The following is a 14,465-nucleotide window of genomic DNA, read 5'->3' as shown; positions in this document are numbered from 1 at the left end:
AAGAAAAACAAGATAATTTAGGAACCTTTAAAATCGTCTTTTGTTTAGATTCAAACATCACTGTTAGTCTGACTGTTCGGAGGTTTCTCTAATAAGTTACTAGCTCAACTTCAACAATTTACATCAGAAGAGCCAGTTGCCTGTACAAATACCAAGTAGACAGACATGTCCAGGCATGTTTTGTGCCCCCAAACCCAATTAAACACACAGATAGATGACTCACTCGTCCTGGTGACCACAACTGAAAGTCTCTATAGCATGTTACCTAATGGGGCATGACAGTGGCTGTAACTTTAATGCAACTAAGTTATACCAATCCTCTTTGTGAAAGAGCACCTCCAAAGCACTGCTAGGCCGATTTGGGATAAATGATGAGAGCACAATTCCAAGTAGCCTACTGACTCATAAGCTTTGGGTTGACTTTCACTTTCTCTTCAGTAGTGGCTCCCATGGGTCAGGGGAGGAAGAACACTAAAGAGAATTTGTCATTGGATCAACACTTGTGAGCATCTAGAAACAGGTTTTATGTCGCTCTTTGATGTTGACCTCACAGACACATGCTCCAGTAACGGAACAATTTTAACTGTAGCGTGAATGTAAACGTGATTTTCCAGTAGCCACGGATACGTCCTCATGTGTAACATACATTATTAATCGATTTTCCATACATTGTTTGTCCCGTTCTTACGCACATGCCCCATTCACATTCAGTCCAACTTAGCTCAGTTCCAAATGAACGGAAGGTAGTCAGTGCTGGAGTACATCAGCAAGTATTTAAAGTCTCCAAAATAAGCTTTTCATGTTTTGGGTAGTTGCCCTGCTAATATGTACACTGAAATGACCTGAATGGGTTTCACGATTACATACATTTTTCAAAGAACATGTGTGCTTGTATTCCCGCAGGTCTACTTATCTTGGTAAATTGACCGTTACCCAGCCCTTCTTGTTTAGTCTATTGCCATTGTGCAGTGTGAATGTGCGTGTTTGCCTGATACAGTATCAGAGCTTACTGGTTCATATCACTGTTAAGTAGCTAGAGAGGTAACTGGAGTGGGAGATGTATCCACCTCAGTGGGTTCAATCTGTCCTCCTTGGACACACGCATAACCCGTTTCATACCCCTACACGCACACATACACATGCACACACACACACACACACACACACACACACACACCTGCAAAACAGAGTATCAGGTAACGGTCTCCTAAATTATTTAGCAGCCGTGAAGAGCGCCACGAAGCAGCAACCAGATTCCTCCACCTCTTTGCAGCAGCCCTGAATATTAATGATCCAGAGTAAGTTTGATGAGAAGAGAGGGGTGCAGAGACAGAGGGCATATGAGGGGCAAGATACGTATCAGAGATTTGGGGGAGAGATGGTTTGAAATGGAATTTTTGGGTATGAATTAACTTTGCAGAAGTATGACATAAAAACATTTAGCAAGCACATCCAAAACCTTGACAATGGTCTAGTAGCGAATAATTGGCTTGTGCAGTGAAATCTAAATACATTTAAAACAATATATATATATTAAAAGGTAGACAAAGCTTCAAACCTGATTTTGTATGTGTAGGTTGGTTCATCAATGAAAAAATATAAAAGTTATAAGATGTTATTAAAAACTATCACATTTTTTTCCTAGTTCAGGTTACCGCAATAATTAGACCGTAGCCATCTTGTTCCTGGTAAATACAGCAAAATACTATGAATTGTAACTTTAGTTACAACAAGAGTCTTCTCATTGCTTTACCAAACAAGTAGTTGTTGTAGCACCGAACAGAATCCTTAGCAGTTACAAATCTAGTAAGGAACAAACCAGAAACTAGTTTCTAATTAAGGATAGTGTTTCTAATAACTCTAGATCAAAGATTATAGCTTGAAAACAGACTGCTAGATAGTGATAGCAGTAATGATCTGCCAATAGCCTACACTTCTGGAACACTTTATATGTTTTTGTTGATTAATGTGTGTTTAATGAAACAAAAAGACATTTCACCTGTATAAGTAGTAATATGTGATAATGGTTGAAATTAAAACTATATTGTAGTAAAACATGGATGCAATGGCATCTTTTTACAGAAAAGACTAAAAGCACCAAGTTGCTTTGATGACAGAAGCCATTTGGTCACTTTTCTTTTCAAATAAAATCCATATTTGGCTAAAGTGGAGATATCACAGCTGATCATACAAGTGAACATGGCAATGCATACATCTATTTTCACCTTAATATATTCTTAATCGAAAAATAACTTTGCAAAACACTTTCCATAATGACACATAAGAAGTTAAGGTAGAATTAGAACTAGTTTTTAGTTTCTCTTTAATGTTAGTACAAAATGTATTAAGAACAGTTAAGACAAATAGAACCACCAATATGTGCACTACATTATGCACTTTACAGTGTGAAGATACACATTTCAATAGTAGCCCAAAGCTTTGCCATTAAGGGCAAGTTCAAATTCAGGAGCTAGGTCAGAGTTTGAATCTTTGGCACTGCATCGTATAAATGTTGCAACCTGTGTTTGTTTGGGATGGAGTTCTGTTGGTGAGCAAGGAATGAATTTGAATGAAACTTTTAAAGCTTAGAATTAGAGCTTTAGCATCTTTCTGTAGCTGCCGTTTACACTTATTCCTCAAAATGTCAATGCACAGCTCTCAACTGCTGCCCTATCTATCTATACTCATTACTTCATACCATTCAGACGTTATCCTTCCTATCCTTTGGTCACTTTAATGTTGCCCTTTTTTCAGTAGGCTACAGGACAGTATTTCACAATTGCTCATTTGCTTTTCAAGTTCTCACTAACCTCATTCCTAGCTTCTCTTCCTCCCCACTGCACCTTTTTTTTCTGGCCACAACCACACTTCCCTCTCTATCCTGTCCTCCCTTCCCATCATGCATCAGTAGTCGATGCTGTGCAGCTGGTTCTTCCTATCCGTCTTGCCCTGCAGGCCTGTGGGAAGCAGCGGCAGATTCAGGTCGGCCACACGTCGCTGGAGAGACGAACGTAACTGAACTGAGTTACTCTTTGCCCCGTTCATCCCTCCCCCTGCCGTGCCCCTCTCTCCTCCCCCTCCTCCACCTGTAGACAAATCTCGTCTCTTGCCCCTCTCTTGCCGGAGGCTTTTCATCACCAGAGTGTGTTGTCTCTGCGAGGGGAAGGCGGGAGGTTTAGACCCGTTCACGAGCAGTCCCGGGGGCCCCGGTCGAGTCAGCCCTACCCACGTCATCTTCCTGCCGCGTCCGTCCTTCGGCCCAACGTTGCGCAGACGGGGCAGCGGGGCCGAGGGCGAAGTCTGCACTGTGGTTTCCATGGTACCCAAGTGGTCTCTGTCCGCCGACAGTGTGGTGGTGGTGGTGGCGGTGGCGGTATGTGTGTCGGACTCCAGGAGCATTCTGGGAGAGATGCCGTTCTTCTCCGAGGAGTAAAAGGTCTGCAGCTTCTCCAGGCGCTCGTCGATGCTCAGGTGATGGGAGTGGTCGTCGTGGTGATGACGGCTTTCGTGGAAACAGTCCGACGCGGGGTCAGCCGCCCCGTCCGACTGAGTGGTCCGGAGCAGGTGCGCCTGTCGGATCGGTCTGGACGTGCCGCCGTCCCTGATTGGCTCGGCCGGTAAGGGGACTTGGCAAGGGGCGGAGTCGCAGAGTTGAGACGCAGAGCTTTTGGGTGGAGAGAGGTGGACCAGTTCCCTCTCTCTGAACAAGGACACTGGAACGCACAAAACACACAGTGATGCAGTATAATATCATAAGATCATGTTTACTGATAACCCTGCATTCCTGGCGCTGCACTTTGTACAAAATACATACAAGTGGTATGTATGTGCTTCTGAACTATATCTGCATCAAACAGACTTTATTATTGTGTTTATTTATTGTGTTTCCAGAGGCCTGTTTCAGGTAGCTGGTTTTACATACTCTGGGTTTAACCCTGCGCTCTGAGTTGGTAAACTCAGAGCGCAGGGTTGATAAGTAACTCTGGGTTTTCGGTTTCAGAACAGTGGATCGGCGTTGGGTTTATCAACTCTGAGCGCGTTCACTCTGGGTGGAGCGTGTGCGTAAAAGCCATCGTCAATGGATCGCTGATAACATGATTCACCATGGAAACAGAAGAAACAAATGCTTGATCCTCCCACTTCTCCACTTCTCAAAAAAGAAAAAAAGAAATCTCCGCTCCTCCCACTGAGTTAGAAATATTAACGAATGAGTTTATGGTAGCCTATGGAGAAGAATTAACGGGATATTGTCTCATAACTCTGATCTAATCTCCTCGGCAATTCAGAAAAAAAACAGAGCAAACATTTTTTGTCAAGATAATAATTTCGCTTCCGTATGAGAAACCATAGTCTATTTTAAAAAGTTACGCATATCAGCTGTAAAGTAATAAAGCTGGCGCGGCACAGCATCGCTGACAGTGTTTTATATTAGCTGTATAATTATGTTGGCAAGCTATAGCCTAATAGCCTACTGTGCAGTAAACAGAACAGACTGTCGCTTCTTTTAAATGGGGAGTGAAAGACATTAACGTCAAGACACATTAGGTGACAGTTTCCATTGAAGCGCCTGATTGATTTATTACCAGATCCATTTTCCTCAAGTGATCACAGTTTAAATTATTATATCATTTTTATATTCATATTAGGCTATTTAACGAGGCTCGTCTGTGACTTTAGGATCGCACAAGTGAACTATAACGATCGCGTGCAGCCGCAGCGTTACATGAATCCACCTGACATAAATCTGTTCAGTGGCACAGACGTTAAAAAACATACAATACAAATAGGTTTATTAATCAGAATGTAGAGCATGTCACGATGTGTAAGGTGGCCGCCTATGAACGGACCGAGGGCTGAGAACAAGGCTACTGATCAGATAAATGATCGGTCAAACGTAAAATCATCAGGAAATGATAAAAACATCCCGATGGAGATTTCTATGCAGTGATTTTGCTTCAAACTGTACAGGGACGCGTGTGACAGTGACACTCTTTCTTCAGTCGGAGCTGCAGCGTAAAGTGAAAACAAACTCAGGGTAGGTCTAACCACCTCCCGAGCAGGTTAGACCCACGGCGTATGTTGCCGCAGTAACTGACCCTCGGTTGCGCTGAACCTGCTACCTGAAACGGAAAACCCAGAGTTTCCACCAACTCAGAGCGAACAAACTCTGGGTTGCCTCAAAACCAGCTACCTGAAACAGGCCTCTGTCTGTTTGAACATTTGTTGTTGTTTGTTTTGCCCTGTTTGTTTGTAATGTGTTACCATAGCTGCGTTGTAACTGGCGGTTTGATGGGTTTGCACTGTGACGGTCTGGGAACCAGCTTGCATGTGCTATCCATGGATACAGTAGTTATTTGTGTCTTTGTTCTTTTCAATGTTATTTCATTCCAGGGTTTCTTTTTAAGAACTGGCTGAGGTACGACAAATGAAAATTAGCACACACTGGCTTATTTACAGCAAGCATCATCTCCGTCAATTGGCGGACAGCAAGCATCCTATCCGTCACTCAATGAGCAATGTCCCTGTCATCAATATAAAAATATATATGTTTCACACTGCACTGTGGATGTATGCAGCAGCTTTATATGCTTTAAATAATTACCTTCAGGAAACAGTGTCTCTCTGGCGTCCAAGGTGATGGCGATATCCTCGTCGGTAGCCCCATCCTCTGCAGCCAGCGGGGCTGGGGAGGGGGAGGGGAGGCGAGGTGGTATGGAGGGGGAGGCAGAGTGAAGGAGCAGGGGCAGCGATACAGAGGGCGGGCGGTTCTCAGCGTCCTCACTCTGGTCCTTTCTGTGCACGTCCTCCGGCCTCTTCCTGTTGCTGTGACACTGGGCGGTCTGTTGGGCTCTGAGAGTCCGGCCGCTCTGCTGCTTCGAGCTTTTCTCATTGGTCGCTTCATTCTTCAAAACAAGAAGATAACATTAGTTGTCACCTCAGAACAGCAAGCTTTAAACAGACTCTATAATAACTATAATAACCCAATTACATTTTCTCGGACAGGAGAGCTGGGTCCAGAGTAGCACCAACTTACTTGTGTGGATTAAAGAACTGCTTAAGTGTGAGCACCAGTTAAAACCAATTGTGAGCCCAAAACTAGAACAAGGCTTGCGTCGGTGAAACAGCCACAACACTTCCTCTGCTCATAAACACTTGACTGGATTGTTGTTTGCACAAGCTGCATTCGGTTGAGTGCAATCAACGATTATGGACTGTCCTCATTTCCATTCTTTCATCAACAATAATATACCGCAAACATCAAAACGCAGAAAACAAACTTCTGGCAAAAAAAACAAAACATCGAAGGTCAGACAGTTTAACATCTGTTGAAAGAGTGTAGCTGTTATTGAGTTCATTTCCTGAAAACTGAGTTACTCCGAGTGCAACTGGAGAGCAAAGTGGAAATTACCTGTTGCTGAGTCTTTGAATCAGTCTTATTCCTCTCTCTCCATGTATTCTTCGGTGGAAGACTCCAGTCATTGCTCTCTAGCTTCTGCCAAGTCAATCATTTTTAGCTGTTAAAACTTCACAGCAGAACATGGGAATGGTTTGATTTATTCTTTTTTTTAAAGTTTCTGTTATAAAGACCCACTTGTGTATAACTGGTGTTTCAGTAGGTGCAGGTTTTTGTGTGTGTGTGTGTGTGTGTGTGTGTGTGTGGGTGGGTGGAAATGAGGCGTGAACCTTGTTGGTCTTGGCTCCTTTCTGGCTCCTGCTGAGCTTGTCGAGCAGCAGGTGATAGGCGGCCATGATGGCGGAAGGTCGGTTGGTGGTGAGTGTGTGTATGACTTCAGAGAGAGAGTAGCCCAGTGTCTCCGTCATGTGGGCCAGCACAGAGGAGTTGAGGTCCTCTGGAGACAACCTGGGAGAGAGAAGGATGGGAAGACAGTCGAAAAAACCATGTGTGAAGAGAGAACTGAGTGAAAAGTTAGGGCTTAGTTGGGATGTGTTGGCAAAGAATGGCCAGTAACTGGAGGAGGATTGTTTGGGATTGAGGATTTTTCAACTTTGAGTAGAACAGACAGCGAGAACAATTCTTGCTTCATTCATGTGGATTTTCCAGAACATGCATCATTGCCAGGAAGAGACATACATGATTGCATTTCCACACAGCGTAAAGTGATAAAAGCCTTTTTATTCACGCTTTAACGCGCAGAGCTGTTACCCCACCGACCACAAACATTTTCATTTTGTAAGAGAACTTGAGAGTGATTTCCTCATTGGTTCTTTTGCCCAAGGAGTAATGTTTCCTACAGAACATTGCCTGAGCGCCATCTTTGTGTTTCACATGGCTTTAAATGTAGTAGTTTTTCAAATGTAGTGTAATATATTAAAAATCAACAGAGAAAATATTGAAGGGATTTACAAATTTACATTGGGTTATACAGTCAAATCCCGTATTTTTCTTATGTTGAGATGTATTTATTAAAAACTCTTTAAAGTCTTTAACATTGGCTTATTCTAGTATATTAAGTGATAACATTTGCAGATGGGTTATTGTTAAGGGTGTTTTGTAGGTCAAACTGTAGACCTGTACCTGTTTTTATGAGCAAGTGTGTGCAGGGGCTTCTTGGCATATCCCTCGTTGAGCCATCTCTCCTCCATTGCAGCTCTGACACTGGGTCTCTTGGCTGGGTCTGGCTCCAGCAGAGACAACACAAAGGCACTCGCACCTGAAGCAGGAGCACAAGACAAGCAGTGTAATGTTTGTTATCTGGATTTTCAGAAATTTCCAAAAATTCCCTGTTTGGTAGATTTTCTCCACACAGTTCAGTATGTTATCTGTTATGTGTGATGGGAAAATGTATTGCTGTATTGTTTCCCCGTCAGCTTTACAGAGTTTTGGAGTATTTTAAAACCCAGTTTCAGGGCCCAAAGCCATACTGTAATTGTTTCACTTTGGCCTCAAGGCGTAGTTTTTGTCCACGGCATGCAGCTGTTCTCAGCCAAAATTACATTCACAAAACCCACTGTACTATGCCAGCCTAGCAGCACCAGACCAGTAGACTGACAGAGTGAGTGACTGGCTGCTGGACATAGTGGAGAATTTAAAGAGAAAAACAATGTTGAAGAGCAATAAAAGCATTGAAAGAATGAATAATTTGTGAGTTTTTAAATAATAGAAAAGCAATCACAATAGAAGTGATTGGTTTGAAAGAGTGGTAAAACAAACAACCCAAATCAAAGAAGGGATATAGTCTGAAAGTTAATGTCGACGTCTCAGATGCCCGCCAGTGGCAGCGATACAGCCTCTAATCTGATCTGGTCACAGTTTCAGAGCATCAAAGCTGTACTGGTTTTCCCCCACAGTAACAGGAGCTATGTTTGTTTGCGGTGACATGGCGCCATGACAGAGCGTAATGGAATGACTGTGTGTGTGAGAAAGACCAAAATAAAGTTGAGAGGATCATAGACAGTAAAAGGCCACTGTGTAGTACTTGGTACACAACAAGTTGAAGAAGTGAGAAATCAGTAAATAAAATTCCTAGGATACTTTGTCACATGACGGGAAGAAAGAACACTGGGTCCCAGCAAATGTTAAGCATGAGTCAGCGACAAAACCTAAACAACATAAATGCATGTTCAGGATATCACATCCAGTTTAGATCTCACCCAAAAGCCAAATTTGTATTTATTGTTTCATATGTGTTTATTCCATGAAAGTGTGAACAGCCACAAGTCACATGGATTCTGTGCTTTTTTCAATTCTGATTAAATTGGGCTACTCACAAATGTGGTGGAAATCCAATACAGGTCTGATATCTTGCAATGTGAACTTGCTCTGAACAGTAATCACAAAATTCATGTGATTTTTACGTCACTTTAGATCTGCAGGCAATCTAGCCTCGGGAATCACTCAAACGGCAGAGTATTAAAAATGTGTCCCTCTTTCTACTGGTCCCTTTTTTCCTCCCATATAACAGCGTGTGACGTTTGATATTGTTGTTTTGCTCGTGCGGGTCAGTTCAGGACCGTGAGCTGCTCACACTGCAGTCTGGAGTTACCTTTGCTCACGTCACTGGGGATGCTGCTGATCTCTCCGTTGACCATCTTCTGGTGCAACTGTTTGATGTTGAAAGGTTCAACGGTGAAGGGCAGCGTCCCTGTCAGCATGGCAAACATACTCACACCTCTGCACATGCACACACACACACACACACACACACACACACACACACACACACACACACACAGGCAAAACAGAAGAAAACGAAACAAATTGGCAACATGCCTACACAGAAATGTAATTCAGCATTTTCTAAGTGACACCACAGAAAAGCCCTTTTTCAAAAGCCAACACTGAGCTATGAAGTAGCAGGCTGGATAATAGGCCTCTTTAACATACGCACACACACACACACTGAGAAATTTTAGCACTCACACGGACCAGACGTCCACTTTGGGTCCATACTTCCGGTGTGCGAGCAGCTCGGGGGCCGCGTAGGCAGGACTTCCACACTGGGTGTTGAGGAGCTCCAGAGACAAAGACTCTGCCTTCAGAGTGTTGCTCAGGCCAAAGTCTGTGTGAAACATCATCATTTTTAACAGTATGCACACATCCCCAGGATAGTTAAGACATATATACTGATCAGTAAAGCTGTAAGACAGATGGCATTGGACAAAGTCAACATACCCACAATTTTGATGTTGTTGTGTTCGTCGAGCAGGAAGTTTTCAATCTTCAAATCCCTACAGAATAGAGGAAGCCAGAGCGGTTTGGTCACAAAGGTAAAATGCGGGTTCACTCTCGCTATCTGTTACTGTAATCCTACCGCAATATCAAAAGTTGTTTTTTTGGAGTGATGATTGTTTTGGCTTTGCTTGACTTTGGTGGGTGTTAAATTCATGAACTTGTGCGATGTGTGTTTTTTCTGTGGCCTTACTCAGCTTTTTCTGTGTATTTCTGGACAACCCCGTTCAGATGGGACCAGAATGGACCCACAGAAGCAAAGGAAAACCAAAAATAAATGTGGGTTAAGGCAGAGCTCATGCTTTTAAAAAACTCTGGCAAAAAATTGTTTTATTTGCAGATTTTTCGGAATGAACCAATAATGATGAATTTGGGGACTGCTCTGTGGGGGAAAAAAATTAAATTTTGAGGCTTAAACGAAACCCTGCTCGACTTTACTCTTTTTCTGTGTTCACCTGGAAAAGTTGCCCAACTCAACCCCGAAAATACCCCCAGCCTCACCACCAACAGCACCGCCCGCTGTAAAACTCCTGGGCTAAATGAAAATCTGCGGTCAGGAGAGAGAGAGAGAAAGAGAGATCCCCTATAAACTATAGCCTGGGAATCCAATGCGTCCCTTTCATCTGCCTTCATCTAACCAGCAGACACTCCTGAGTCCCGAAAAATCCAGAGAACACTGCTCACCCAACCCCAAGAAAAGTTCAAAGCAGGAAAGAGGGGAAAAGAGTGAGAAAGAGCGAGAGCAGACATTGTCATAAAGGAGAAAATGTATGCGGTAAACCTACTGGATGTGGGTGGCATGAGGTGCATTTGAAAGCAAATTTTCCATTTATTTCCATTTTAATCGCCTGTGTGTTAGACTGTGAGCGACGGTATGTATGTGTGTGTTAGCACGTGGGTGGGTGAGTGTGTTTGTGTGTGTGTGTGACAGAGAGAGGTGCTATTGAAGGGTTGAGGGCGACGTCGTAGAGGGACTTCATTAGAGAGGAAGTCCATGATGTTGTGATGATGTGTGAATCATGGCGCCGGCGCAGGGTGATGAGGTCATTGCCTGGTAATCACATTCCCACCTTCAGAGGAGCCAAGGTCTTAAACCAAAGCCCAGTGCTGTGAATATTGTGTGTGGTAGCGGCGGAAGAGAGAGAGACAGAGAGAGTGTGTGTGTGTCTGTGTGTGCGCATGCATGTGTGTGTGTGTGTGTATGTGTGTGTGTTGGGTGTGTAACACCTACACATACTAAAATGCCACTAAAAAAAACACTTTGAACTCCCACACTGCTCTGTGCCGTATATTGCCTTTCTTGCTGCGTTTCCTCTGCATGCTGTAAATGCCCTGCAAAACTTCTGTGTGTGTGTGTGTGTGTGTGTGTGTGTGTGAGACAATATACAGCTACTGTTCGCTGGTTGGTTTAGCTCTCTGGCCATACTGGACTCTGACATTTCGAGACAGTATCATTTTCATCCCAAAAGATGTTCGGAATCGGATGTCTAGGGTAAAACGTGCTAAATGAGCAATTATAAAAAAAAAATTAGCTAGGCTCCATATTGCTAGTTAGATGATTTTTGGTTAATGATTATAAACAGGCTATATGCCTACATCTAAAACTCAGGTTCGACTTGAACCAAGTCTGGTAACCTGCAAATACTAAAGAAATAATTCAACATTTGGGGAAACACACTTATTTGTTTATTTGCCGAGATTTACATGGGAAGATTGCCACCCCTGTAATGTGTATATGGTAATTGCATGGCTTGAGCCGGTGGTTAGCTTAGCTTAGCATTAAGACTGAAAACAGGCTACATACGGTAAACCGGCCTCTGTCAAAACGTAAAAAAAAGGGTAAAAAAAAAAGGATGAATTACAGCTGTCAGCTGTGCATGATTATTTCTTGGACAGAGAGTATGTTCACCATCATGAGGACCAGCAGATACTCTATTTCAACATTTCACAAATGTATTACAACTTAGAGAATAAAAAGGATTGAATATATATAAATCGCAAACGAAACTAAGTAGAGAAAAGTAGCAGAGTTAGAAGAAGACTGAGACTTTGCGAAGAGCGAGAGTTACTTAGTATAATAATATTGAGTATGCTCTTCCTGTGTGTGTGTGTGTGTGTGTGTGTGTGTGTGTGTGTGTGTGTGTGTGTGTGTGTGTGTGTGTGTGTGTGTGTGTGTGTGTGCATTCTGACCTGTGTACAACGCCGTGTTTGTGCAGGTGTTCCACTGCGGAGAGGATCTGTCGGGTGTAGCGGCGCACCTCCCTCTCCTCCAGCCTCTTCCTCTCACAGATCCTGTCCATCAGGTCTCCTCCCGCACACAGCTCCATGGCCATGTAGTAGCTGTTCTCTGTCTCCAGAGTCTAACACACACATACAAGCACATACTCTACCTAATTAGCATATTACTGCAAGTGGACACGCTTATTAAACTGCTGCGGATACTATATGATCACCTTCATAATCACAGTCCAAAATGATTTTTTTTTTGGGTCCAACTTTAGCCAGGTGTAATGTGGCAAGACAACAGCATTACTTTATTTGGAGTGTATATGTGATTTTACATGTACATTTTACTTTGTGAATTTCTGCTAAACTGCCACTAAATGAATGTGCATTTATTGTGCAGTGGAGGTATAGAGTAGGGTTGTGTGTGTGTGTGTGTGTGTGTGTGTGTGTGTGTGTGTGTGTGTGTGTGTGTGTGTTTGTAGTTTGCTACCTCCAGCAGGACGACGATGTGAGGGTGTCGGACCATCTGATGAATTCGAGGTTCTCTCTTCATGTTCTTCAGCACGTATGAGTCCTGCCGTGCTTTCTTCTTGTCGATCACCTTAATGGCCACCTCAACACACAGACACACACACACACATAAGTGTTTGTTTTACCTTCATTTTCAAAGGAAGGTTGAATGAAAAGCATTTGCACTTTTTTTTTTAAACAGTGAATTGCTCATTCGCTGCCTCCACTCTCTTGTATACAATATATGTAACTTTAACCTTAAGTATATCACTCCATACTAAACCATGAAGCTTGTTTTCTAAAAGCAGCAAGCAAAAGACGAGGAACAAGGAAGAAAAATAAGATTATATCAAATTAGCGCCGGAAAACAGTTACCGGTCGGCAAACTGAGTAACTGGAAATAAAATATTAAGGAAACTAACTTTTATCACTCTTATTCCACTCAGTGCTTGGGAGTTCAACTTTTAGGTCTATGGTGCACACATTTGGCCCCTAATGATGATGGGAATAAAGCACAGGCCTGGGCAGGAAATAAAAAATCCTAAAAGTGATATTTATTGAAAATGATTCAGCTTGCGCAGATGACTGTAGATCGTCTTGGATAACTAATCAGGTTAACATTTTGGCGTGACTGATGGGGAAATGATTGATGGCCCAGTTTATTTCTTTGTCATGTACCGATAGTACTGTGTGTACTGAGTGGATAGAAAATGTCTGGTGTTTTCTACAGCAGTGTGTGTTTGCATCACCTCCACAGGTCTTTGTTACCTGTATAGAGTAACAAGGGTTAAGAGGTGCAAACACCCCCACGGATGAGTTTGGTCATTTCTATGGTAACAACCAGGTCAAGTACATATGAGCCGGGGGTCACTCACTCAGTGACCTGTGAAGGAAAGCTACACATACATGTACATACTTAAGGTTATCTTATGGTTGGTTATTGGGAGAAAACGATGTTTATTTGCATAATATATGTAACATAAATGACAACTACTCATTTTTAACTATGCTCTCATGGCGTTTGACATTTTTCTGTATTTGCACTGCATGACTTAGCTTCTTTTTGTATATATTTACATAAATAAAGAATTCCTTCTATATTGAGCAGAAACCTTAGACCTGCTTAAACCTATTGAGCAAAGCGTTTACATTGTGGAATACCTTTAAGAGAAATGGCTATATAAAGTCATCAAAGATTAGTCTAACTGAATTTGTGTGCACATAATAAGAATAAGAATAGGCCACAGCCTTCGTTAAACCAGAGTGGGTATAATTACGAGTTACAAGTCCAACCTAGTAATCATAATCTTATATGTGTGTGTGATCTTTTTCGTCACTCTGCATGTCTATGGCAACGATCACCGACCTTCTCCCCCGTGCCGATGTGTAGGCCCTCCATCACTTTGGCAAACGATCCCTTGTTGATCATTTTCCCCACCAGGTAGGAGCCCACCCGTTTGGAGTGGGGGAAGCTCCGCAGCAGCTCCCGGGGGACCTTGAGAGAGGGCAGGGACAGCCTCTCGCGACCCAGCCCCGAGGCCTCCCACTGGGCCACGCCGCGCTCTCCTTCCCCCCCTCTCTCCGCCACCATGTCCTCCGGAGAGGGCTTCACTGCTGCAGCTGGCATCCCGGACAAGGCCCCATGTGGCCGTCTCTCTCTCTCTCTCTCACACACACACACACACAATCAAATCCAAAAACAGGACAGTCCACGTAGAACACTCATACTTACACACACATACACACACCTTCAAATGCTTACACACACAATCACTGGTTGATTGAAGAAAGGGAGAACGCTACTAAAAATCCTTCTTCAGGAGCAGGTGCGTGTCCATAGGTGCTGATTGTTGTCCGTCCCCACTCAGGTAAGTATATTATCCTTTATTCCACACTATCTGGTGGAAGACTCGTCTCTTCTTCTTTGTTGTGTTTACCTCTTAACAAAGTGTGTCTCTCTTTCAGTCCAACTGTGCGGAATGCAACACTTCTCTCTGCCTCTCTCTCTCTCTGTTTCTCTCACTCTGTCTCTCTCTGC

The 14,465-nt window shown here is 43.2% G+C and overlaps 1 protein-coding gene across 1 annotated transcript; it reads right to left on the bottom strand.

Annotated features, from left to right (window-relative positions):
* Positions 1-2,904: 2,904 nt before the first annotated feature.
* On the bottom strand, positions 2,905-14,054 carry LOC307265689 (uncharacterized protein; the record flags this gene model as incomplete). Its single annotated transcript, XM_080047483.1, has 11 exons — positions 2,905-3,713; positions 5,603-5,903; positions 6,410-6,493; positions 6,685-6,862; positions 7,538-7,673; positions 9,006-9,133; positions 9,383-9,521; positions 9,635-9,690; positions 11,882-12,051; positions 12,408-12,530; positions 13,794-14,054. The coding sequence occupies 11 exons, from the start codon at positions 14,052-14,054 to the stop codon at positions 2,905-2,907; spliced, it is 2,385 nt and encodes a 794-aa protein (XP_079903609.1).
* Positions 14,055-14,465: the final 411 nt, after the last annotated feature.

Source organism: Ammodytes marinus (genome assembly GCF_949987685.1).
Source record: "Ammodytes marinus genome assembly, chromosome: 19".
Taxonomy (NCBI): Eukaryota; Metazoa; Chordata; class Actinopteri; order Uranoscopiformes; family Ammodytidae; genus Ammodytes; species Ammodytes marinus.
This window is presented reverse-complemented; position numbering and strand designations above follow the sequence as displayed.